This window comes from Bufo bufo, chromosome 10 (assembly GCF_905171765.1).
Source record: "Bufo bufo chromosome 10, aBufBuf1.1, whole genome shotgun sequence".
In the NCBI taxonomy this organism is placed as follows: Eukaryota; Metazoa; Chordata; class Amphibia; order Anura; family Bufonidae; genus Bufo; species Bufo bufo.
In genome coordinates this window covers 81,978,163-82,006,071 of record NC_053398.1, presented here as the reverse complement: position 1 = coordinate 82,006,071, position 27,909 = coordinate 81,978,163, and the positions used below count along the sequence as shown (strand labels likewise).

The 27,909-nt window shown below is 43.5% G+C and overlaps 1 protein-coding gene across 3 annotated transcripts in view; it reads left to right on the top strand.

Annotated features, from left to right (window-relative positions):
* The window catches only part of RELA (RELA proto-oncogene, NF-kB subunit), a 130,705-nt gene that overhangs the window by 57,480 nt on the left and 45,316 nt on the right, over positions 1–27,909 (top strand). For all 3 annotated transcript variants that reach the window (XM_040409478.1, XM_040409477.1, XM_040409480.1), the window contains 2 exons: positions 2,725–2,816; positions 2,903–3,034. In XM_040409478.1, coding sequence (XP_040265412.1) covers positions 2,725–2,816; positions 2,903–3,034 — 224 coding nt within the window. The remainder of the gene's footprint in view (positions 1–2,724; positions 2,817–2,902; positions 3,035–27,909) is intronic.

The following is a 27,909-nucleotide window of genomic DNA, read 5'->3' as shown; positions in this document are numbered from 1 at the left end:
GATAGTTGTTAGTCACTGATACCTGCTCTTTGGGTTCTGTATGAGCAGAGATTTAAATTAAAACTATATGTAAATCTGCTCAGCTCCTTCTCTATAACATGGTGCCTGCCGGTATCATTGCATTTTGTGGAGGCAGGTCCTCTTTAAGGTTGAGCAACAAAAATAGAAAATGAGAGCGTCAACATTTGCCCCTTATTTTGGACTGGTCAGGAATGCAGTAGAACTTCCTTGTACTTTATCTGAAGTACCACATATCCTCTGGGTCCAGCTTTATTTGCTTCCCATAATGTACAAAAGATGTAACAACTCTATGGCGTATGTCAGATCTGTTTCAAGCATTATAATACCAAAAGTGTGGGGGGGGGGGAAATGCCCCTGCCTCTTATGGGGTGAATATTAATGAGCGCTTCCATTGTGGAAGCATTGATTAGTACCAGAGGACGGCAAGCGGTGAAGGCTCTGTACTCGCCACTTCCTGGTCCACGGCTGTGCAGTGGCTGTGCACATCGTGAGAGCGCTCTGTGACCTCACGCTGTGCGCGCCAGTTCATCCTGCCTCTGGCTGTGCTGTGAAGAAGAGAACACTGGAGGAGAGGAGCGACTGCATCTGGGAGCAGGAGAGGTAAGTTGTGTTTTTTGTTTTTGTGTTCTGTGACTGATGGCGGCTGAAACATGGCAATAGAGGCTGATGATGTGGGGGCTGAAATATGGAAATGGGACCTGATAACGAGGGCTGAAATATGGCAATAGGGGCTAAAATGGGGGCTGAAATATGGTAATGGGAGCTATTATTGGGGGTGAAATATGGCACTGGTGGCTGATATGGGGGCTGATGAGGCATGGGGCTCTTATCTGAGGTCTGATTGGGGGTCATTGACATTGGGGTCTGATTGGGGGCTTATTAACATTGGGCGTCTGATTGGGGCTGTCATCTGAAGTCTGATTAACTTTGGAGGTTCTGACTGGTGGTCTGACCTAAGGTCTAATTAAAAAAAAAAATATTCCCTATTGTCCTCCTCTAAAACCTATGTGCGTCTAATGGGCCTGTACGTCTTATAGGGCGAAAAATACTGTAAATCTTGGTGTAGAACATCAGATTGCCAATTAAATCAAATCTATATTTATATACACCAGTACTGTCTATGAAAAGTCAATTCATCGAAAAATTCCATGATTCATGCATCTTATCATTAATTTTTTTTCTTACCATCCTGTAAAAATATGCAGCGCTGAGCTGCAGGTCACAACACTCCATGCTGTCCCAGTTGCTTCTCCGCGTCCACCTGTGCATCCTTATAGCACCTCCCGTGGTCTGGAGGCCACATTGTCACATTGCATTCAAGGGGCCACTAAACAAATTGCAATCTGCATTTATTTACATCAGCCTATTACACAGGCTGATGCAAAGTGAATGGGGAGGAATGATTGTTACCACAGTCATTCCTGATAATGGTGCATTTTTCATTCTGATTAAAGATGCAAATCGCCCAACAAATGAGCAATTGTTAATTTATTGGATGATCAGCTGCACAATTATTCATACAGTTATCAGGGATGAAACTTGTTCCCAGTAACTAGCACCTATTGCACTGCACAATTTTGAGGCCAAAGTGGCGACATTTCCATCCGACATCCTATTCATAAGTGAGCGCTTTCCTTCGCTGCAGAGGACAGTGTTTACTGGTTATTACTGCCCCCAGGTATAGATTATATTTGTTTGACCGGTGCCCTGCAATAACCAGTCAGCTAGCATGGAAAGCGCTCCTTGGTTAACCCTTGCGCTCCTTGGTAATCGCCCCTACGCCCCCCGCTCTCCTGAAGTTTTTGCGCTCAGTATGTAAATACTGACCATAGGAACAGGGTGGAGGAGACGCCAGGGTTTCTCAATGGACGTCTCCTTCTCCCTGACTGTGCCGCGATCCAATCACATCGAAGACCGTCATTGCCATGGAGGAAACGCCTCCCTTCCTGTGACAGTCTCCGATGTGATTGGATCACGGCAGAGCCAGGGAGAAGGAGACGTCTATTGAGAAACTCTGGCGTCTCCTCTGCCCTGTACCGATGCTCAGTATTAACGCAAAAACTACAGGAGAGCGGGGGGTGTAGGGGCGATGTTTAAAAAAACAAAAAACTGTTGGCAGCATCAGCACCCCGTAAGTACAGGTATTTAGCTCCTATAAGTAAAACAAATGAAAGTTCCTCTTTAAGAAAATAGCTTTATGGCAGCCACCTGGGCCATAGACACAATGGACAAGAGGACCCTATTGACTACTATGGGAGAGTTTTCTAGGCATGCTCTGTGACCTGTGCAGAGGTCATTGTACAAGGGAAGAATAGATAAGCTATTGGGAATGGTGGATCCTGTCTTATCTTTCATTCTAATCCTGCATGTAATGAGATCACCTCTGTGTAAAGATAAGCAAGTAATTGCAGTAAAGTGATCTGTACAGACCAACACGTGGCACCTATTAGGCTTAGTGACCAGGGCGAAAGCTGCAGGATTTAGTTTTTTGTTTAAATATAGTTATTGACATGGAAAATTAAAAACCTCACCAAAAATTCTTTAAAAATGTTAACGTGATTTAAACAATAGGTCATTTTCTGATTACACCTTTCCTTGAAATGTACCTGTAACTTAACATGGAGGCAGTCTGGTATGTGTTGTAGCCTTTAAACTCTACTTAATCTTTCATGTTTTTCTTTGCTATTAATGTATTTTATTCAGTTTCCAGAATTTGGGCATTCAGTGTGTGAAAAAGAGGGAAGTGGATGATGCCATCGCTCAACGAATTCAGACAAATAATAATCCCTTTAATGGTAATACATAATACCCATTGGTTACTCTTGCCTGGTCCTGTTCATTCTGCTCTTCAGTTATTCAGTTTTACCTTTTTTTTTTGTAGTCCCTGTTGAAGATCTGAAGTCTGACTATGACTTGAATACAGTCTGTCTTTGCTTTCAAGTTTACATACGTGACCAGTCGGGAGTTCTAATTCCACTTCAATTTGTGGTTTCTCAGCCAATTTATGATAATAGTAAGTCATTAATTATGAAATTTAATTTAAAAATGCATACTGTGAAAAACCTTAACTCCTTGTTTTCACTAAGTGACATCATCACTTACCAGGTCGCATTTGATGTAAGACTAAAGGAAATTAAATGTAGAAGTTTGACGTGCTTAACCCGACGCTGTGCAGCTTTTGGTCACAGAGTGTGCCGACGTCCTCATGTTGTACGCAGGTCAGCATGTCGTGTGGAGCCTGCAGGAGAAAACCAGGAATCGGTGGGTACGGAGCATGCACAGGGGAGCGCTGCATTCACAGCTCCCTGGTCCTCCGGTACTAATGAGCACTTTTGTAATGGAAACACTCATTAGTATTCACCCCATAAGACGCTCTGACCTTTTGCCCCCCATTTTGGGGGAGGGGAAGTTCGTCTTACATGGTAAAAAATATGGTATGTTTTTTTTATTTTTAATATATTAAAATTATTATAATAACATTTTTGTTTTACCGTTCACCTTCCATGACGGCACCTGACCTTGAGATGATCCTCCTCCCACTAGGCAGGGACAGAGTTTTAAGGGAATCTGTCACCAGTTTTATGGTGTCCTAATTTAGGGCATCATAAACTAGTGACAGAGCCCCTCAGCCAATTTCTGGGTCACATTCTTTAAATGACCCGTTTTGCCAAAATCTTGTATTGAACAGCTCCAGTGCATAATGATTCCTGAACATTCATAAGCTCTTGGCTTTCCTCGCCCTCCTACTGCTGATTTAGTTGGATGAGCTCATGAATATGGGCACTCATTGACATCCCCTGGAGATGTTAGGATGTAAAATTGAGGGCAGCATAAAACTGGTGAAAGATTCCCTTTAAATAGCCCCCCTCTATCTCCTCGTCCGTGTCTTTCTGTCCCATCCAGGTGGGGAGAAGAGTGTCAGCATGCCAGCAGGTGCTGTCAGCCAGAAAGAACAGACAGAGCTCACCTCACTGTGGTGCACAAGTTATCTCTTCCAATAGCTGAATTGTCCAAAAACTCAATGCCAGTTTGCGTGATAAAACAATTTATGATGAAATGCTTAGTGACATGGGGGAGATTTATCAAAACTGGCTTAGTTGCCCATAGCAATCAGATTCCAACTTTCATTTTTCAGAGCTCCTTTGGAAAATTAAACTTGGAATCTGATCGGTTGCTATGGGCAACAAAACCAGGTTTCCTTTGCACCAGTTTAATCTCCCCCTGTGTGTTTTCTGGTACATAAACGTTAACATTACCTAATCAGACGTAAATGTAGAGACCTGACAAGAAGGTTTTGTACCTAGGACTATCAGACGTAAGTTACCATTTGATGAACAAGTTGAGCGAGTTCTTACGGAGTGCTCAGAACACCAGTGTTTAATTAGGAGCTAAACTGGCTCAATTCTGCATTAAGTGTATGTTTGTTGATGCACAGCTGTGCTATGTGTCATCACCCTTATGGCTCTTTCACACAACCGAGTTTCCCTAACGCCTCCACACTGGCACTGATAGGAGCTTGATCCTGCCTCCCAGGGAGAGGAAACAGCGGAAGTCAAAATAAAGCCACCTCCTGCAGTTGCTGTTTCCTGTCCCTCAGGACGGATGGAAGCCTTGTCACTGCGCTGACTAAAGATTCTGATGTGCTCAGCCTAAGGATCTTTCCCCTTTTTAGGAGGGCTGAGCAGGGGACAGAGGCTCCGGGTGGAGCATGGGCTCTCCTTCCCTGTCCCTAGGAGTAAGTCCTGCACTGGACATCCTAGGAGGCTATACCTACCTCTGGTTAGAGGGGATCGATGCCTCGCACGTCTTGCAGGAGGAATCCTTTGTGAGCCGGAGGATTCCTGTGACGCGCCGCATTGCCCTTCCTCGGCGCACTTCCGGCTGTGGCTGAGGTCACGCAGGGGGAGTGGCCAGGAGGAAGCGTGGCGTACACTCGGAGCTGGCAGGGGGCAGAGCGGTGAGTTCAGATATGGCTCTGCTTTCAGTGGGAAGGAATGCTGTGGCAAGGATCCAGACCTTCTGATCCCTGCAAAGATGCCCTCTGCTGATGCTGACGCCCCATGCAAACCTGCTGATCCCTGCAAGGCCCTCAGCCCGGTAAGTGACCTCCTCCATTTTGGGTTGATGAATGATTTTCTCCTATCCCATGATCTAGTTCTAATATAATGTATATATTCTTTAGGTATAAGAGGCTGGCCCTGCAAAATCCTCGTGTGGTGAACCAACAAAAAAGAAATGTGTGATGTGCAGAAAGGGTCTCCACCATTCTAGTAAAAAAAAACTTTATGGGCCAGATTTATCATTAGCTCAGGTCAGAATAATGGAGTGAAAAAGTCCCAAAAAAGTCCCAAACGCTAAAACTGCGCACAAATTTGCGACTTTTTTCTGCTCTGCACTATGCTCGCCAGTTTTCTGATAGTGGGCGTGTTTTCTTATGTAAATGAATCTCTAGACAGATTTACTATTGGGACTATTTAAAAAAGTCCCAATTTCACTCCAGTGAGGACCATGCTTATCTTATGAGACTTTTTAATAGAACATGCGACTTTTTCATAAAAACGTGCGACTTTTTCGTAAAGATGTGCGACTTTTGTAAAGCTGCTTACTGACAAATAAACTGCTACCGTCAAACCACATTTATTACAGTCTTTAAGGGCCGATCATAAATCTGACTTGGCTAAAACTGACTTTAGCCATATGTGAAAGTGGAGTGAGCTGTAAGAGTAATGATAAATCTGGCCCTATGTCCACGCTATATGGAAAAGGTGGTGGCGGAAGAGTCACAATCTTTTATGGAAAACCTTAGAACCCTTATTAGGGATGAGGTCAATTCAGCAATAGACCAACATATGGCACCCTCCTCTCCCCATCCATCTACTTCAAAATCCATGGATCCTTTCTCGGACGTATTTGACTTGGATGAAGGAGAACTTTTCTCTGATTCCTCAGATGACGGCTCCGGCTGTCCGTTATGTTCCCAGAGGATACAGATTTTCTGTTAAAAACTATTCGGGCAACTATGAAATTAGAAGACACCAAAGAACCCTTATCTATCACTGACCAAATATTTCAGGGTTTGGGTGAAAAGAAAAGACAGGTATTCCCTATTCATGATAATACACTGCTCCAAAAAATAAAGGGAACACAAAAATAACACATCCTAGATCTGAATTAATTAAATATTCTTCTGAAATACTTTGTTCTTTACATAGTTGAATGTGCTGACAAGAAAATCACACACAAATTAAAAAATGGAAATCAAATTTTTCAACCCATGGAGGTCTGGATTTAGAGTCACACTCAAAATTAAAGTGAAAAAACACACTACAGGCTGATCCAACTTTGATGTAATGTCCTTAAAACAAGTCAAAATGAGGCTCAGTAGTGTGTGTGGCCTCCACGTGTTTGTATGACCTCCCTACAACGCCTGTGCATGCTCCTGATGAGGTGGCGGACGGTCTCCTGAGGGATCTCCTCCCAGACCTGTACTAAAGCATCTGCCAACTCCTGGACAGTCTGTGGTGCAACGTGACGTTGGTCGATAGAGCGAGACATGATGTCCCAGATGTGCTCAATTGGATTCAGGTCTGGGGAACTGGCGGGCCAGTCCATAGCATCAATGCCGTCGTCTTGCAGGAACTGCTGACACACTCCAGCCACATGAGGTCTAGCATTGTTTTGCATTAGGAGGAACCCAGGGCCAACCGCACCAGCATATGGTCTCACAAGGGGTCTGAGGATCTCATCTCGGTACCTAATGGCAGTCAGGCTACCTCTGGCGAGCACATGGAGGGCTGTGCGGCCCTCCAAAGAAATGCCACCTCACACCATTACTGACCCAATGCCAAACTGGTCATGCTGGAGGATGTTGCAGGCAGCAGAACGTTCTCCACGCCGTCTCAAGACTCTGTCACGTCTGTCACATGTGCTCAGTGTGAACCTGCTTTCATCTGTGAAGAGCACAGGGCGCCAGTGGCGAATTTGTCAATCTTGGTGTTCTGTGGAAAATGCCAAACGTCCTGCACGGTGTTGGGCTGTAAGCACAACCCCCACCTGTGGACGTCGGGCCCTCATATCGCCCTCATGGAGTCTGTTTCTGACCGTTTGAGCAGACACCTGCACATTTGTGGCCTGCTGGAGGTCATTTTGCAGGGCTCTGGCAGTGCTCCTCCTGTTCCTCCTTGCACAAAGGTGGGGGTAGGGTCCTGCTGCTGGGTTGTTGCCCTCCTACGGCCTCCTCCACGTCTCCTGATGTACTGGCCTGTCTCCTGCTAGCGCCTCCATGCTCTGGACTCTACGCTGACAGACACAGCAAACCTTTTTGCCACAGCTCGCATTGATGTGCCATCCTGGATAAGCTGCACTACCTGAGCCACTTGTGTGGGGTGTAGACTCCGTCTCATGCTACCACTAGAGTGAAAGCACCGCCAGCATTCAAAAGTGACCAAAACATCAGCCAGGAAGCATAGGAACTGAGAAGTGGTCTGTGGTCACCACCTGCAGAACCACTCCTTTATTGGGAGTGTCTTGCTAATTGCCTATAATTTCCACCTGTTGTCTATCCTATTTGCACAACAGCATGTGAAATTGATTGTCACTCAGTGTTGCTTCCTAAGTGGACAGTTTGAGTTCACAGAAGTGTGATTGACTTGGAGTTACATTGTGTTGTTTAAGTGTTCCCTTTTTGTTTTTGGAGCAGTGTATAAAGGACGTTATATCTAGGGAATGGAAAAACCCAGAGAAAAGACCCGTTATTTCAAAAGCCTTCAAACGAAAATATCAGTTTGCAGATTCCGATTGTGAAACATGGGAAAGAACCCCCAGGATTAATACCCCGATAGCTAAAATTTCCCAAAAATCCTCCCTCCCCTTTGAAGACATGGGGTTACTGAAGGACCCCATGGACAAAAAAATGAGTCTTCTTAAAAAATATTGGGACACGAGATCTGCTATGTTCAGACCTGATATCACAGCCACCTGTGCTGCTAGGTCCCTTTCTGTCTGGATCAATCAGATGGAAAGTCACTTAGCAGCTGGTACCCCACGGGAGGAAATTAAATCCTCTCTCCCGGTTTTTAAGCAGGCCTCAAATTTTTTGGCCGAAGCTTCTGTAGATCTGGTGAGACTCTCGGCCAGGTCTACAGCTCTATCGAATGCCACCTGTAGGTTGAGATCCTGGTCGGGGCATGCGGGCTCAAAGAGTCGCCTTTGTGCTATTACCTTTGAGGGGGGATAAACTATTTGGATCGTCATTAGATGATATTTTGGATAAAGCCTCAGACACAAAAAAAGGTTTCCTTCTGAATCCTGTTTTTTCCAACAAAAGAAAAAATATATATTCCGAAAACAGGTTTAAGCAGACTCAAAACAAAAAGGAGTCTTCAGGTAAATGGCAATGTTCTAGAGGCCGGGGTAGGGGTTTCTTATTCAATTCTGACTCCTCTTCCAAGAAGTCCCAATGATGCCAGAAGTCCAGTAGGGGCCGACTTTCAGTGTTCAGCCAAGCTTGGGATTCTATAGGAGCCTCCCCCTGGGTCCTAAAACAAATAGGATCAGGTCACAAAATTGAATTCCGTTCCTTGCCGCCTGCAAGATTCCTTGCAAACAAAGGTTTTTTCGGGTCCTCTCAAACAGGAGGCCCTAGAGTCGGAGGTTTCTTCCCTATTAGAAAAATAGGTTGTTTCAGAAGTTCCGATAGCCCAGAGGGATCAAGGGGTCTAAAAAAAAAACCAAGTGGGAAGTTCAGAACAATCTTCAATCTGAAGAACCTAAATCACCTGGTAATTTACAAAATTTAAAATGGAATCAATAAAATAGTCAGTAAATTTCCGCTTTCAGGAGTATTACATGGTAACTGTCGATTTGGCGGATTCCTATTATCATGTTCCCATTCACAGCGAGAGTCAAAAACATCTCAGGTTTGCTGCCTACATAAAGGGAGAGCCTGTCATTTTTAATATCGGGCTTTACCTTTCGGCCTCTCCAGTGCGCCACATCTGTTCACGAAGATTATGGCAGATGTAGTGGGCTGCTTTCATCTAAAAGGAATAATGGTGGTCCCCTATCTGGACGACCTTCTAATCACTGCAGATTCCTATTCTATTCTAGTCTTCTGGACCATCTCAAATTCCTTAAGGTGGTTTATCATCCAGGAGAAGTCAAGACTAATTCCAAGTCAACAGAAATTATTTCTAGGTGTATTCCTTGACCCACCATCTATCTTTCTTTTTACCACAAGAGAAGCAGATCAACCTGGTAGCTCGGGTAAGAATCTTCTGTTCCAGAAAGACAGCATCGATAAGAGACATCATGCGCTTGCTGGGACTCTTAACATCGACAATATCCTCTGTGAATTGTGCTCAGGCCCACACCAGGATCCTGCAGTGTTTCCTCCTGTTATCTTGGGACAAGTCGCAGAGTTCCTTAGAAAAATTCCATATCAAGTAAAAAAAAAAAAATCCCTGAGTTGGTGGACGGTGGAGAAACATCTACAAACAGGGGTGCAGTGGTGGCAGAAGAATCAGATTACTGTAACCACAGATGCAAGCAGCAAAGGTTGGGGAGCACATGCTCTGCAGGAAATGGTACAAGGAACATGGAGTCCTCAGATGTCTTTAGCGTCTTCAAACCTAAGAGAATTGACAGCTGTTTTCCAAGCCTTCCTAAGGCCCCTTGCAGAATAACGGTTTTATTTATTTTTTCCGTTTACGTTCCGTTTTTTGCGTTCCTAATACAGACCGTATACGGAACCATTCATTTCAATGGATCCGCAAAAAAAAACAGAAGGTACTCCCGTATGTCTTCTGTTTCCGTTTTTCCCTTCCGTTCAAAGATATAACATGTCCTATTATTGTCCACATAACTGACAAGGATAGTACTGTTCTATCAGGGGCCAGCTTTTCCGTTCCACAAAAAAAGTATGCACACGGACGTCATCCAGATTTTTTGTGGATCCCTTTTTTGCAGACCGCAAAATACTGAAAAAGCCATACGGTCGTGTGCAGGTGGCCTAAGTTTGAGACCAACTATCCAACACCACCATGTCAAGGTATTCTCGGACAGTGCGACAACGGTGGCATATCTAAACCGTCAAGGAGGGACGAGAAGCAAATCCTTGACGGCTGTCTCAAGAAGAATATTCAAATGGAGAGAGGAGAACCTAAAGTCCATTTCAGCAGTTCACTTAAAAGGAAATATTAGCTGATTTTCTCAGCACACGGTCTCTGAGACGGAGAATGGTCGTTAAATCAGAAGATCTTGAGTCAGATCAGATAGGTGGGGGCATCCGGTATTAGATCTGTTCGCAACAAGACAAAACAGGATGGTAGAAAAATGTTATTCCATTAGCCCCAAGGAGAATCTAAATCAGATAGATGCTCTTTCCCTGCCATAGCACAGAGGTCTTCTCTACGCATTTCCACCATTCTCTCTGATTGCAAAGACTTTGAAGATACGAGAAGAGGCACAAGTTATAATGATTACCCCCTATTGGCCAAAAAGGTCTTGGTTCCCCCTGCTTCATAACCTCGCGACAAGGGATCCCTGGTTTCTGCCTCTGATTCCGGACCTCCATCAGGTTCCGGCCCTTTATCCCAACATACAATATCAACACTTAGTGGCTTGGAGACTGAACAGATCTTGTTTTGAAAAAAAAAGTGTTTCTGAGGCTGCCATATCAACCTTGCTACATAGTAGAAAGCAGATCACTTCCAAAATTTATCTGCGAACTTGGAAAGCCTTTCTGTTATTTGCAGGTGACCGTTGGGATCCTCAGAGTAGTTTGAGCGTGAGCCTCATTTTAGAGTTCTTGCAAGCAGGATTTGATAAGGGGCTCAGAACCAGTACCCTAAAAGTTCAAGTGTCGGCCCTTAGTGCTTTTTTTTGACATCAGGGTGCCAGAAATCCCCCTAGTTGGTAGATTCCTTAAAGGCGCAAGCAGGCTGCGTCCTTCATTTTTTGTTTAAAGTTCCCCCCTGGGATCTAAACTTGTTCCTCTCTGCTCTAATGTCTATGCCCTTTGAGCCAGTTTCAGAGATATCCCTAAGATTGTTAATGCTAAAAACCACCTTTTCTTATCGCTATAACCATGGCTAGGAGGGTGGTGGAAATCAAGGCCCTTTCCTGTAAGCAGCCTTGCCTCATTGTTTTGGATGATAGGGTAATTCTTAGACTCTCCCCTGCTTTCCTACCGACGGTCTTCTCGAGGTTTCATTGCCAGCAGGAAATAGTTTTACCATCCTTTTGCGCTTCTCCAGCTTTAGATTAGGAAAGAATGTTTCATCATCTAGACGTCAATGTTTCATCATCTTGAGGCTACAGATTCCTTTAGAAAGTCTGATCATCTCCTTGTCCAGTTTCAAGGAAATAGGGGTCTTGGAGCCCCTACGGCTTCAATAGCTAGATGGATAAAACATAACATCGTCCTGTGTTTTATTAAGAGAAAAAGGTTTCTCTTCCCCCTTAGGGTTGAAGGCCCATTCCACTAGGGCTCTGTCCACCTCTTGGGTGGAAAGGGGATCTGCATGGTCCAACCCCATGACCACCATTTAGGCATTAAAAACTTGATGTTATAGCTAACCAGGATTTGGCTTTTGGACGGAAAGTCCTTTCAGCTGTAGTCCCTCCCTAAAAATCTCTTCTCTGAAAATCTCCCATCAGTGCCGGTGTGAAGGAGTTGGGGAAAGATGACAATTACTCTTACCGGTAATTTGAATTCCTGTGTCGTCGTCCCCCCACCCCCAAAGGAAAAAAAAAAAATCCTTTTGTAGATATAGACTTTTCACATATATAGTTGTGGGTCCTATTCAAAGTTTATTTATATGATATTCTTTTGTTATAAATTATCTTGGGTTCTCTGTCATTAACTGGAGTAGGTTGGAGGAGGTGTCTTTTTTATTTTCGCTTCCGCTGTTTCCTGTCTGTGGGAGGCGGGATTAAGCTCCTTTCAGTGCCATTGGGGATGCTACGGGAAATCAAATTACCGGTAAGAGTAATTGTCTTTCCTTTCTGGATGCAATAGGTGTAGCAAATGCAAAGCGTTAGGACTGAATCCTCACCCATTCATTTCAATGTCTCTGTGTACATGAGTTCTGTTTTTCACATATTATTATCATACATTATCACAAGGGTGGAGCTTGCTGAGGAGGTGAATTGCCTCGTGTTAGTGCAGCTACAGTGTAGCCAGCAACACACAGCAGCTATTACCAGAAAGGGATCACAGCAGGGTTAATATAAACAGAAGAGAGATTGACCTCAGGACGAAGATATGTCCCACAGAAGAGCTAAATCAACAAGTAACAGGGGAGAGCCAAGACGTATATCTCCCGTGACAGGAATGAAAGATGGCACCGGCAAGAAGGAGCAGGCCCGTGGGAGTGTGAGCAGAAGAAGGATCGTTGTCTTGGACGAGGAGGAAACCTTCACAGGCAGGCTCTCTAACTGTTCTCCAGAGCTGAGGGAGTACACGGAGGAAGATCAGAGGCACAGTGGGATCAAATGGCAAAGTAAGAATAAAAGGAATGCCCCTGTCTCTGCCACAGCTTCCCCTTCATCTAAGGGACTACAGAATACAAATGGCTTCATCTGTCCTTTGACACCAATATAGTCTCAAATCTGCATTCCTTCCCAGTAGCTTATGAGCCCATCACAGAAGTAACCATGAAAAAAATGCTGTACGCCATGATCCAGCGTTTCCAAACTTCTATTGATGAGCTAGGCTCCTGCACTGAACACGTGGAAAGCAAAATGCGGGAATACACTAAAGCCTTCAGCAACCTAGTGGACTCCCATAATGATCTGACTGACAAGCTGCCACAAATAAAATCACTGATCTGGAGGATCGCTCCAGAAGAAACAACCTCAAAATCTGAGGAATTTCAGAAGAGATTACTAATGTTGATCTAATAAAATATCTACAAGGTCTCTCTAAGGCGCTGGTTCCAAAGTTAACGGATCTTGATGTGTCCATTGATCGAGCCTATCGACTGCCGAAACCAAAATTCCTGGCAGACGAGATTCCAAGAGACATCAATCTTAGGATAATTTTTTTTTCCAAATACTTGTGGCTGCCAGATCCAACAAACCACTACCAGATCCCTATTCTAAATTGTCGATCTATGCAGACCTCTCAGCAGTGACTTTACAGTTCCGCAAGAACCTGTCGCCAATCATGGGAGCTTTGAGAGATAACAACAGAATTCCCTACAAATGGGGCTATCCCAGCAAGCTGATCGTGTCCAGAAATGGATCGACATATATGATTCGCAACCCAGAAGAAGGATCTAAACTTCTGCAACAACTGGAGCTCCCTCCCGAGCGATCAGGAATAACATGTCTCCTGCAAGACTAACCTCGAAGTGGCAAGTTATATGAAGGGCTATTTATCATGCTTTTTCTTTTCCAGTTTAATGCTATAGTATTAGTTCTTTATAAACAGATGGGACTTATCTTTTGATAAAATGGGTATTTTCTACAATCCTATTAGGAAAATGTTTTTATGCATTTATCCTTTATCAAGTTTGAGCAGATAATTTGTGTTGATTTGCCTCTTGCCCTCAGAGATGAGTTACAGATTTGAACACGTCTCTGTGCAGAAGATGGCAACCATTTCTTTGCCCATTTACTTTCTCAGTTAAATAGAAAGTTCAGTTTTTGTTTTATTTTATTTAGTTGATAGAACACAACTTCTCCAATGTCAGTTTATTACTAAGCATACTGCAGTTTAGATCACATCTTTAAATGTCAAAGGTCTAAATAGCCCATACAAAAGGAAATATTTGTGGGACAAAGCTATAAATAGTAAGAGCGATATAATATTTATCCAGGAAACCCATTTTAAAGGAGATCACACCCCCAGTTGCACTCACTTTAAATTTCCACATATTTTTCTAACTTTTAACAAGAAAAAGATAAGAGGGGTACTGAAATTAAGGACCCGGTGGCCTTTAATCTAATTTGTCACCGCTGACTCTCAGAGCAAAATTAATAATGTCAGATATACTTTAGTCAATATACAGTTGCAAGAAAAAGTATTTGAACCTTTTGGAATGATATGGATTTCTGCACAAATTGGTCATAAAATGTGATCTGATCTTCATCTAAGTCACAACAATAGACAATCACAGTCTGCTTAAACTAATAACACACAAAGCTTTAAATGTTACCATGTTTTTATTGAACACACCATGTAAACATTCACAGTGCAGGTGGAAAAAGTATGTGAACCCGTAGACTAATGACATCTCCAAGAGCTAATTGGAGTGAGGTGTCAGCCAACTGGAGTCCAATCAATGAGATGAGATTGGAGGTGTTGGTTACAGCTGCCCTGCCCTATAAAACACACACCAGTTCTGGGTTTGCTTTTCACAAGAAGCATTACCTGATGTGAATGATGCCTCGCACAAAAGAGCTCTCAGAAGACCTACGATTAAGAATTGTTGACTTGCATAAAGCTGGAAATGGTTATAAAAGTATCTCAAAAAGCCTTGCTGTTAATCAGTCCACGGTAAGACAAATTGTCTATAAATGGAGAAAGTTCAGCACTGCTGCTACCTGTAAAGATGACTGCAAGAGCACAGCGCAGACTGCTCAATGAGGTGAAGAAGAATCCTAGAGTGTCAGCTAAAGACTTACAAAAGTCAGATACTTTTTCTTGCAACTGTATATGCTCCCAATAACAATCAGCATAACAGTCTCTATTTTCCCCCACACTTTAGACAGAAAATCTCCCAGGACAGGATTATTATAGGGGGAGACTTAAATTTCATAAGTCACCCGGATCTAGACACCGCCACTAGGTTGTATAGACGTCCCAATAAAAAAAATGGCTTCATAAAGAAGATCTGTTTGACCCGTGGAGATGTCTACATGGATCTGAGTGAGACTATCTTTTATTCCAACAGACACTCCTCATATTCTAGAATTTATTTTTTTCTGGTGGATAAATGTACACTGCAATTAATATCCAGGGCAGATATAGGAGTGATTACCTGGAGTAACCATGCTCCCACTTCTATTTATGTGACAGACTGCTCAGGTGAAGGTCAATAGGTTCCCTGGCTTATCAATGAATACTTATTAAAACACCCATTAGATGAGAAATATATATCTGAACATCTATCCCTTTTCTTTGATTTGAATGCTAAATCTACTACCAACCATTTCTTGCTGTGGTCATCCCACAAAGAGGGGCATCCTTATTCAGGCCGCTTTAAAAAAAAAAAAAAAAAAAGAAAGAAAGAGAAAAGAAATCCCTAAGAAACTCAAAATAAACTAACAATCCTCAGAAAATACTAAATTACGGTTCAATCTTTGTTTTATTAAGGCATAAAAGTATATGATACAACAAAGCATATCAAAGTACAAAGACCTATGTAAGGTCCAATTATTGGCTACAGATAGGACTTAAAAGTGCTAAAATATACAGTAACCCATATCGGATATGACACTACAGAAAATAGACTGTTGGAACCAGTCAAGGTCGTATAGATAGGGCACGTACTCAATTAATTGGCCAAACATTTTACACTGACAGGGGGATAGGACAAGACAATACAAAGACAAGCAAAGATGCAACATGTACATGAGGGAAGGAAAGGGTAAAGGGGTGGACTTAATATATCAGAGTCAGCACATTAAGAGCTACTAACGGGAATGGTGCTAGTGGTCAAACAACCTGAGAAGGAGGTAGAGGTGCGAAATTGGTTCCATGGGTCCCAGGTCCCCCAGAATGCCGAGGTAGCGTCTCGCTCAGAGGCACCCAATTCCTCCATATGAACTAGAGCGTCCATAGAATTAGACCAGGTAACTCTTAAAAGACTCTCGGTTGATCGCCATTGACGGGGAATTTTCTGTCTCATGGCTAAAATAACCGTAAAGCCCCCTTCTTAACCTAGGAGATCCGACCTGGGAGTATGGATAGGAGAGCTAGAGCAGGATCTGGGGTGATAGCAGTTTTGTATAGGTGGTTGTATAGAGCAAAAACATCTCGCCATAGAGGAGCCACTCCTGGACAATCCCACCAAATATGTGTCATTGTACCCGTTGCTGCGAGACATCTCCAGCAAACATCTGTTACCGAGGGGTAGAACTGGTGTAATCGAACTGGGGTCCTATACCATCTGGTGAGAATTTTATAGTTGAGCTCCTGTAAATTACAGGACACAGTTTGTGTGTAAAGTTAAGAGATCGAGACCATTTGTCTACAGAGAAGGTAGAGCCCAGTTCTGATTCCCAGTCTGACATAAATTTAGGTTTAGCTCTGTGAGAACCCATGGAAGAGCCCTCAGTCTCCCCAGAGTTCAACATGGCATAAAAGAGAGATATAGCGTGTCCGGGTGCAGAGCTAGCCGTACACAGCTTTTCAAACTCTGTTAAGGGTGGGCAGACTGTAATCCAGGCATCAGGGAGTTGACATAGCTTCGTAACTGAAAATAAAGGAGCCAGCGCCCAGGAATCAATGGTATAATATGAGAGATGTCTTCTAAGGGGAGCAGACCGGACTGAGTGCATATGTCCTTCATTCGGATTGTGGGGCCACTTCGGGGTCCGAATGCCGGAAGTTGTTTAAGGCCGACAGGTAAGCCTGGGTGACCTGTAAGAACTGTAAGGGGACCAGGAGTGTGTATCAGGTTGAGTTTAGTGGCAAATCTACTCCAAAGTCTAGCTAAAGAGTAAAGGAGCATCGGGGAATGCGAGTCAGGCAGTGAATTCAAGGAGGTAGGAGAGAGCCAGAAAATACCAGTAGCTAGGTGAGGAGCCAATTCATGCTCAATATCAACCCATAATTTAGAGGATCGGCTGTGGTGAATGTCTAGGACACAGTTCATAACTGCCGCTCTGTAATATGTGAGGTAATTTGGCAATCCTGTACCTCCTGAAAATTTAGAACGAGACAATAAACTATAGCCAAGCCTAGCCCTGGACGTCCTCCAAAGAAAAACCGATATCATTCTCTTAAGTCTAGTGAAATAAGTGATGGGAATTTTGCATGGGATCGTCTGGAACAAATATAAAAGGTGCGGCATGATATCCATTTTAACGGCATTAATCCGTCCGAACCAGGAAATCTGAAATGAAGCCCATTTCTGGATGCTGGACTCGATGGATTTAAGCATGGGTAAGTAGTTAAGTTTAAACAGGTGCGACAGGTTCGCCTGGATAAGAACACCCAGATATTTAATGTAGTGAGAGGCCCACCTAAAGGAGAATGAGTCCCTAAGGTAAACCGTTTCTCGATGGGGTAGAGTGACATTTAGGATCTCCGATTTCTGTCCATTAACTTTAAAATTGCTAAGGCGACCAAAAAGGTCGAACTCCTGAAGGACCGAGGGGAGTCCTATTCTGGGGGAGGTTAAGTATAAAAGGAAGTCGTCTGCAAACAGGGATAATTTATGTTCTGTATTACCAAGTCTAACACCTGAAATGGAGGGATTCGAACGGAGGGCATTCGCCAGGGATTCCATCACTAATATATATATAGGAATGGCGATGGGGGACATCCCTGACGAGTACAGTTTCAGATATCGAAAGGAGCAGACAGAAGACCATTAACACGAACACAGGCCAAGGGTGATGCATATAGAGCTAATATTCTATGTATCATTCTGTCTCCCAGACCAATGTGTCGCAGTGTTTTTCTCAAGAAACCGCTAGTTTACCCTGTCGAATGCCTTTTCCGCATCTACAGTGAGAAGGCACAAGGGCATTTTGAGTAGTTGTGATCTCGCAATCAGCCCCAATGTTTTGAGTGTATTGTCGCGGGCTTCACGATTTGGGACAAATCCAACTTGTTCCTTATGGATACAACCCGGAATGTGAGGATGGAGTCTCAGGGCCAGGAGCTTGGCATACAGCTTGAGGTCCACATTGAGTAAGGAAATAGGTCTATAGTTGGAACATATTGTAGGGTCTCTACCTGGTTTAGGAATGACCGTGATGTGCGCCTGGAGAGCATGGCGTGTGAAGGGGCAATCCTGTGAGATGGAGTTAAATGTCTCAACGAGTATAGGGGTTAACTCTTCCCTGAGAATTTTGTAGATACGTGAGGTCATCCCATCAGGTCCTGGGCATTTCCCCTTTTTCAAATCCTTGATGACTGCTCCCAACTCAGAGGGGGTAAAATCGTCGTCTAACGTGGCAGTAACTGTGTCGGCCATGGGAGCGGGGCCGAATTGGGATAGGTAGTTGCAAATGTCATCTCTGTGCGAAGGCCCTTGTGCTGTACCCGTCGGCTGAAGATCATACAGGGAAGAATAGTAGGACCTGAATTCTGATGTGATATCTACAGGGTTATGTACGGACCCCCCGGATTGTGTGCTAATTGAGGGTACATGGGTTAGCGACGTTCGAGGATGTAGTGCTCGGGCTAGCCAGCTACCGCATTTATCTCCATACTCAAAAAAAACCATGCCTAATTTTTTCCCTAATACACAGCGATTTCTGGTTCAGATTTTGGAGTATTTGCTGTTGCACGAGGGAAATGTCTGACTTTAGAACATCTGATGGGGAGGTCTTATTTTGACTTTCCTTCTGCGCAAGGTCTGATAAGAAAGATCTCAATTTATGAGAACGTTCTTTTTTCAGCCTGGTACCATGGGAAATAAATATGCCTCGCAGTACGCATTTGAGAGCCTCCCATTTTACAGGGGGGCCGTCAAATCTGCCCGATGGTCACTACCAAAATCGGAAATGGCTTTCCTAATGTCCGTCAAGCAATTTTAAATCTGATAGATTATCATTCAATCTCCACGAGAAAGGACGTGGGCAAGAGGGCTGAGGTGAAATAAGGCCATATACAGGGGCATGGTCAGACCATAAACGAGTGTCAATGGAGCATTTAGGATCAGAATCTAACAGCTGCTGTGAAATAAATATGTGATCAAGTCTGCCATAGCTATTGTGAATTGGAGAATGAAAGCTATCATCCCTGATACCTGGATGCAAGATGCCACAGATCTACCAAACGAAGTGCCATGAGATCAGATTTGAATCTGCGAAGAGAACTTGAGGAGATTGAGGACCTACCAGAGGAGGAATCCATCATCTGGTCCATCACCAGGTTGAAATCGCCTCCAAGAATAATTGGGGAGCCATCTGCAAATTTGGATAATTTTTTCAAGATCTTGGATCCAAAAGTAATCTGCCCCTGGTTAGGAAAATAAACGTTAGCAACAGTGATAACAGAGCGGTCAACCGAAAGCTTAAGGAAGAGAAACCTGCCTTTTGAGTCTACCTCAGAGGATAAAACCGTATGATGGAATGTTTTGTGCAGTCCTATGGAGACGTCCCCAGACCCTGTGGCGGGACTGGGGCCATGGAACCAGGTGTGATAATATCTATTAGTACATTTGGGCACTGCATCGGTCTTAAAATGAGTTTCCTGAATCATAGAAATCATAACTCTCTTCTCGTGGAGACTGTATAATATCTGACTGCGTTTCTCGGGTTTATTAAAACCCCGGACATTAAAGGTGCAAAACGATATGGGCGCCATTTTGTATAAAAAGTGTGGGGTCAAGGCATGAACCATGGAATCTATTCCCCGGCATCAGGAAGGTAATTAAGGGAGAGCTAGAGAAACACAAGGTAGGGGAGACGGAGGAGCAAACACACAAACAAAGAGATGCACATATATTGAGAAAGAAGAAAAAAGGAGAATAAGGGAAAAAGGAAAGAGGGAGAACCAACAACGTCTGCTCAAAAGGTATCAAGTAACGACCATGGTCACTAGCGGTGGTATACGCCGCAGTCCCTAAGTGGGGTAGGGAGAAGACAAGGACTGAGCCGCCTCCCTACTTAACTCCAGCTAGTTAAAGAAAAAGAATATCATTGCAATATATAACAGGACAAGTGTGCAAGCGGGTCAAAAAGACCCAACAATGAAAGAGACACTATGCAAATACAGCAATAACAATGCAGAATGCTAAAGTGCGCAAAAGGGTGAAAAACCTCTCAAACTTGCGAACTATGTAGCACGGATATCGCCGACAGTCAATCGTCAGGATCAGGTGCGCGTCTAGAGGGCCTCTTCTGTTTAGGCAAAGTCGTCTGCCATCTTTCTCTCTGTATGAAGAAGAGTACGCTAGACCTTAGGTAGAGCGTGTGGACCACAAAGGGCGCACGAAACAACCGGTCAAAGACAATATTTTGGTTTCAGCAGTATTCCATTTATTCGTAAGACAATGCGTTTCGGTGTGCTAGGGTCCCCTTTATAAAGTCTGAGCCGGAAAGCTGGAGGGATGTCAGGATGTCACAGCTCGTCTGCAGAGGCACGTGTAGAACGCTGACTGTCAGCGTCTAAGGCAGAGATTTTTATATCCAAGAAGCTTTCTCCGTTCTCTAAGGTCTCATAAGGTCAATGATTCCAAGAGCCAGATTCTCCCTATTACCATAAGCTGAGAGGCCAAATTACGGTCCAAGCAACTTGTCCTTTTTAGTTGGGAACACAAGTATATTAAGTATCTGGGTGTCTTCCTCACAGCGAAATGCCACGATCTGTTTAAGAGAAACTACAATCCCCTTCTTTCTCAGTTATCCGCACTACTGGAGTACTATGCACATCCTTTTTTGTCCTGGTCAGGTCAAATAGCAGTAGTTGGGATGTTCATCCTTCCTGTTATTCTATACACCTTCAGGTGTGTTTATTATCCCTTTTACGAAACATTTTTTTTTATAAGAAATGCCCTTGAGTTTGAGTAGATTTTTTGACTACAAACTTTGGCTATGGGGATATGTCAGTACCTAACCTTAAAAAAAACATTACTACTCTGTAGTACTATACCAAATCAGAAACTGGTGGGATAACTGACTACAAGGTATGGGTGGAGATGGAAAGCTCAAAAAATCCTTTCCCTCTAATTATCTGATTATTGGACCCTTTTATCTACCCAACTAGTGAATTCTAAAAACTGGTTTATGGCAATGACCGCTTCAAGGAGTATCTGGAGGAGGTTCATAACCATGAGTACATTGCCCAGGGGTATATTGATGGCAGATCTCCCTATCCGATTCCTATCAAAATATTTCCCAGAACTATAAATAAATATTTGGAAATCCCAGACTCTATATAATATATCCTTCTATTTAGCGACAAAAAACGTAAACAGTTTGAAGTTCTGGTGTCCATATATAATATTTATAATAAGGATCTTTATAAATACCAAATGATAACAAGCCACTTGGAAAAGATCGATATCTGGGAGAAAAGGTGGTTTAAACAAATTACAGCTTTTTTTAATCCAACATCACCAATCACTAAAGGCATTACTTTATTTTATGATCTATTACAAGATTCCCACAAAGAACCCCCAACTATATATATCAAACACAATGTAAACGCCATTTTGAACGTTCATTTTCTTATCTAGATTGGAAGAAGGCGTCTTTCCTCCATTTCTAGAAGCACGGCTCATAGAGAAACGGAAATGAAGATTGCCTTAACCTGGTATATGTCTCCAGATAGACTAGTTAAGATGTTCACCACATACTCCAATCTGTGATGGAAAAGATGCAAAAATGTGGGATCAATTTTTCATGTGTGGTGGGACTGTTCATTGATTGGTAGATTTTGGTCTGACGTGTTTCGTTTTATCGGAGAGATTACAGATGTATTCCAGTTCAAAACACGGCAATTAGCATTATGCTTCATTGGAATAGATATGATCCCAAAAAGTGCTTGCACACTGATGGGTCACATTCTATTAGCTGCAAGGACAACAATTATTAAAAGATGGAAGGACCCCCATCCTTCTTCAATGACTGAGCTGATTTAATATTTTACAATATAATCATTCTATGGAGGAAATGATTGCAATCAGACTAAACAGATATGAGGCATTTAAAGACTTGTGGGACCTATGGAGGAAGCACACCCAAAAAACCTCTCCAACATAGCTAGACGTATTTTTATGCCAAGACTACTAAACCGACGAGGACAATGAAAATACACTCACCTAAAGAATTATTAGGAACACCATACTAATACGGTGTTGGACCCCCTTTTGCCTTCAGAACTGCCTTAATTCTACGTGGCATTGATTCAACAAGGTGCTGTTAGCATTCTTTAGAAATGTTGGCCCATATTGATAGGATAGCATCTTGCAGTTGATGGAGATTTAAGGGATGCACATCCAGGGCACGAAGCTCCCGATCCACCACATCCCAAAGATGCTCTATTGGGTTGAGATCTGGTGACTGTGGGGGCCATTTTAGTACAGTGAACTCATTGTCATGTTCAAGAAACAAATTTAAAATGATTCGAGCTTTGTGACATGGTGCATTATCCTGCTGGAAGTAGCCATCAGAGGATGGGTACATGGTGGTCATGAAGGGATGGACATGGTCAGAAACAATGCTCAGGTAGCCCGTGGCATTTAAACGATGCCCAATTGGCACTAAGGGGCCTAAAGTGTGCCCAGAAAACATCCCCCACACCATTACACCACCACCACCAGCCTGCACAGTGGTAACAAGGCATGATGGATACATGTTCTCATTCTGTTTACACCAAATTCGGACTCTACCATTTGAATGTCTCAACAGAAATCGAGACTCATCAGACCAGGCAACATTTTTCCAGTCTTCAACAGTACAATTTTGGTGAGCTCGTGCAAATTGTAGCCTCTTTTTCCTATTTGTAGTGTAGATGAGTGGTACCCGGTGGGGTCTTCTGCTGTTGTAGCCCATCCGCCTCAAGGTTGTGCGTGTTGTGGCTTCACAAATGCTTTGCTGCATACCTCTGTTGTAACGAGAGGTTATTTCAGTCAACGTTGCTCTTTTATCAGCTTGAATCAGTCGGCCCATTCTCCTCTGACCTCTAGCATCCACAAGGCATTTTTGCCCACAGGACTGCCGCATACTGGATGTTTTTCCCTTTTCACACCATTCTTTGTAAACCCTAGAAATGGTTGTGCGTGAAAATCCCAGTAACTGAGCAGATTGTGAAATACTCAGACCGGCCTGTCTGGCACCAACAACCATGCCATGCTCAAAATTGCTTAAATCACCTTTCTTTCCCATTCTGACATTCAGTTTGGAGTTCAGGAGATTGTCTTGACCAGGACCACCCCCCTAAATGCATTGAAGCAACTTCCATGTGATTTGGTTGACTAGATAATTGCATTAATGAGAAATAGAACAGGTGTTTCTAATAATTCTTTAGGTGAGTGTAGAAGAGCAGACTTAGTTTGGGGAAATCTCAGATATTTCCTCTCACTCTTGATCTTGGACTGTTGTCGTAATTATGTGAGATAAAGCATTCTCCCTACAAACTCGGACCATATCTGACACTTAAAGGTTTATTACTTTATTAGCGTTTGTCTAAGGTTTCTTTCAGTTCTGCTGAAATAGAATCATCTGATTAGTCATCAGAAATGGGTAATTTTACCATACTGCAGATATACAAACAAAGAGGTGCCATGGAAAGAAAACCAAGGGCTAAAAACATCGGGCGGGTAGGAAGCCCCGCAGGAGTGCGGTGATGTCCTTCTTGCCACAAACAGGAGTAAGTCTTCAAATAATTATCTTCAAATAATTAACTTATCATCCACAATCCTGTCACGAGCACAAGAAAATCTACTAAAAAGGGGACTGTCTTTCGCCCCGACAAATTATCTGAGTGGGTGGATTCTTTCCTTCAGCCTTTGGTACCGCAAATTCCTGGATATTTGAAAGATACCCATACGGTATTGCAAGCATTTGACAACTTAGAGTGGAATGATAATTATGAATGGATAACGGCGGATGTCATATCATTATACACCAACATTCCTCATTCATTGGCCATGCAAGCCTTACAGTGGTTTTTGGTATCTTATAGCAATTACACTTTACAGCTCGGGGACTACATTTGCACTGTTATACAGGTTTTACTTAAACATAATTTTTTTTATGTTTAATCTGGAGTATCTATAGGTACATAATTTATTAAAGGGAACCTGTCACTGGGATTTTGTGTATAGAGCTGAGGACATGGGTTGCTAACTGCCGCTGATCGCAGCTCCGTGTCAGGGGCAGGGTGCCGGCAATGCGCCACCAATGATAATTACCCCTTAATACAGGAGGCGGGTACTGGCAGATCACCTGAGGGGTTAACTGCCGCTGATCGCAGCTCCCTGTCAGGGGCAGGGTGCCGGCAATGCGAGTCTGCTGCCGGCACCTGCCTCCTGTATTATGTGTTAAAGACGTGGGTCCCGACTTTAAGTATTAGGCTACACAGAGAGGCACCCAGCGATGTCCCGGCACTTACCATTATTCCTGGGCGCCGCTCCGTTCGCCCGCTGCCCCATTACTGTGTCCTCTCCTGCTCCATATGCTAATTACTATCGGAGCAATGGGGAGGAGACATCAGCTTCTCTAGTGGGTGTTCCTTCTCCCTGGCTGTAGCGCTGTCCAATCGCAGCGCAGCAAGAAGGAACGCCACTAGAGAAGCTGATGTCTCCTCCCCATTGCTCCGATAGTAATTGGCATATGGAGCAGGAGAGAAGACAGTAATGGGGGCACAGCGGGGCGAACGGAGCGGCGCCAAGGAATAATGGTGAGTGCTGGGACATCGCTGGGCGCCGCTCTGTGTAGGAAAAGCACTAACATTGGTGGCGCAGTGCGCCCGCCCCTCCTCCGCGCCTCTCTTCTCATTGGTGGCAGCACAGGGGGAGGGAGGACAGCTTCCTTCTCCCCTGTGCTGCTGATGGAACATGAGCGCGCCGACAGCAGTGCGCTCATGTTCAGAAATACTAGACTGCGCAGTAGCGCAGCCCAGTATCGAAAAAATGGAAATCCTGGTATTGTATCGATATCGAGACAAAAGTATCGATTGGGTATCGAAATTTCGATACCCGCAACAACCCTATGGCAGTGTGACTGATTTTGTGTGACTGATTCTGACAACTATTGACATGGTGTCAGACAAGATTGTCACTCAAATGTATGTGCATGCCAGTGAAGCAACTAATTCACAGCTGTATAACAGATCGCTTACAGTATAGTGTCAGACTAGATCTGCTACGATTTTAAGGTATATCCATGTCGGTGAAGAATTTCAGGTCTAACAGCTATTGGCAGTGTCGGTCATTATCGGTAACCACTCGGTCAGAGGTCAGTGATTTAACTGGCTCATCAGGCAATACTGTGCAGGTTATTACAGTGAGGAAGGAGAGCGTGCACATCTCCACCATCCTTAACCACCTCCGGACCGCCTAACGCAGATTCGCGTTCCGGAGGTGGCAGCGCTGCGCACAATCACGCATATACGCGTCATCTCCCTGATCACCCCCCTGTCATTGATAACCCCCTGTAAGGCTCCATTCAGAGGTCCGTATGAATTTTACGGATCCACTGATAGATGGATCGGATCCGCAAAACGCATACGGACGTCTGAATGGGGCCTTACAGGGGCGTGATCAATGACTGTGGTGATCCCCCATATAGACTCCCTGATCACCCCCCTGTCATTGATTACCCCCCTGTCATTGATCAACCCCCTGTAAAGCTCCATTCAGATGTCCGCATGATTTTTACGGATCCACTGATAGATGGATCGGATCCGCAAAACACATACAGGCATCTCCCTGGAGCCTTCCGGGGGGGGGGGTGATCACCCCATATAGACTCCCTGATCACCCCCATGTCATTGATCACCCCCCCTCCGTCATTGATCACCCCCCTGTCAGGCTGCATTCAGATGTCCGTATGATTTTTACGGATCCACGGATACATGGATCGGATCCGCAAAACACATACGGACATCTGAATGGAGCCTTACAGGGGGGTGATCACCCCATATAGACTCTCTGATCACCCCCCTGTCATTGATCACCCCCCTGTCATTGATCACCCCTCTGTAAGGCTCCATTCAGACATTTTTTTGGCCCAAGTTAGCGGAATTATTATTATTTTTTCTTACAAAGTCTCATATTCCACTAACTTGTGTCAAAAAATAAAATCTCACATGAACTCACCATACCCCTCACGGAATCCAAATGCGTAAAATTTTTTAGACATTTATATTCCAGACTTCTTCTCACGCTTTAGGGCCCCTAGAATGCCAGGGCAGTATAAATACCCCACATGTGACCCCATTTCGGAAAGAAGACACCCCCAGGTATTCCGTGAGGGGCATATTGAGTCCATAAAAGATTGAAATTTTTGTCCCAAGTTAGCGGAAAGGGAGACTTTGTGAGAAAAAAATATCAATTTCCGCTAACTTGTGCCAAAAAATAAAAAATTCTATGAACTCGCCATGCCGCTCATTGAATACCTTGGGGTGTCTTCTTTCCAAAATGGGGTCACATGTGGGGTATTTATACTGCCCTGGCATTCTAGGGGCCCCAAAGCGTGAGAAGAAGTCTGGTATCCAAATGTCTAAAAATGCCCTCCTAAAAGGAATTTGGGCACCTTTGCGCATCTAGGCTGCAAAAAAGTGTCACACATCTGGTATCGCCGTACTCAGGAGAAGTTGGGGAATGTGTTTTGGGGTGTCATTTTACATATACCCATGCTGGGTGAGAGAAATATCTTGGTCAAATGCCAACTTTGTATAAAAAAATGGGAAAAGTTGTCTTTTGCCAAGATATTTCTCTCACCCAGCATGGGTATATGTAAAATGACACCCAAAAACACATTCCCCAACTTCTCCTGAATACGGCGATACCACATGTGTGACACTTTTTTGCAGCCTAGGTGGGCAAAGGGGCCCACATTCCAAAGAGCACCTTTAGGATTTCACAGGTCATTTACCTACTTACCACACATTAGGGCCCCTGGAAAATGCCAGGGCAGTATAACTACCCCACAAGTGACCCCATTTTGGAAAGAAGACACCCCAAGGTATTCCGTGAGGGGCATGGCGAGTTCCTAGAATTTTTTCTTTTTTGTCACAAGTTAGTGGAATATGAGACTTTGTAAGATTAAAAAAAAAAAAATCATCATTTTCCGCTAACTTGTGACAAAAAATAAAAAGTTCTATGAACTCACTATGCCCATCAGCGAATACCTTAGGGTGTCTACTTTCCGAAATGGGGTCATTTGTGGGGTGTTTGTACTGTCTAGGCATTGTAGAACCTCAGGAAACATGACAGGTGCTCAGAAAGTCAGAGCTGCTGCAAAAAGCGGAAATTCACATTTTTGTACCATAGTTTGTAAATGCTATAACTTTTACCCAAACCATTTTTTTTTTTTACCCAAACATTTTTTTTTTTTATCAAAGACATGTAGAACAATAATTTTAGAGCAAAATTTATATATGGATCTCGTTTTTTTTCCAAATTTTACAACTGAAAGTGAAAAATTTCATTTTTTTGCAAAAAAATCGTTGAATTTCGATTAATAACAAAAAAAGTAAAAATGTCAGCAGCAATGAAATACCACCAAATGAAAGCTCTATTAGTGAGAAGAAAAGGAGGTAAAATTCATTTGGGTGGTAAGTTGCATGACCGAGCAATAAACGGTGAAAGTAGTGTAGGTCAGAAGTGTAAAAAGTGGCCTAGTCTTTCAGGGTGTTTAAGCACTGGGGGCTGAGGTGGTTAAGGTAGAAGTTTCAAATATACACAGTAGTGGCAAAAGGTTTTTAAACTTGTGTCTAGGCTCGCAGCCGTTTTTTAAACCAAATTAATTAAAGTAACATTTTAACTTTACTCTAAACCTGGGTCAAGTAAAATTCTAGCCTTCCATAGCCAATATTTTCATGGCTTGGTGGGAGACACAGTTCCTATTTACAGATACCAACCCTTTTCTCCAAAACATTAAATTGTATAGACGCTACATCGACGATGTACTGATCATATGGGGCGGACATCCCAGCTTTTGGAGAGTATCTCAATGAAGGTTTGGAGGCACTTAAGTTTAGTGTACATCATGATCCAAAGTCAATTGTATTTTTGGATCTCAATTTACAAA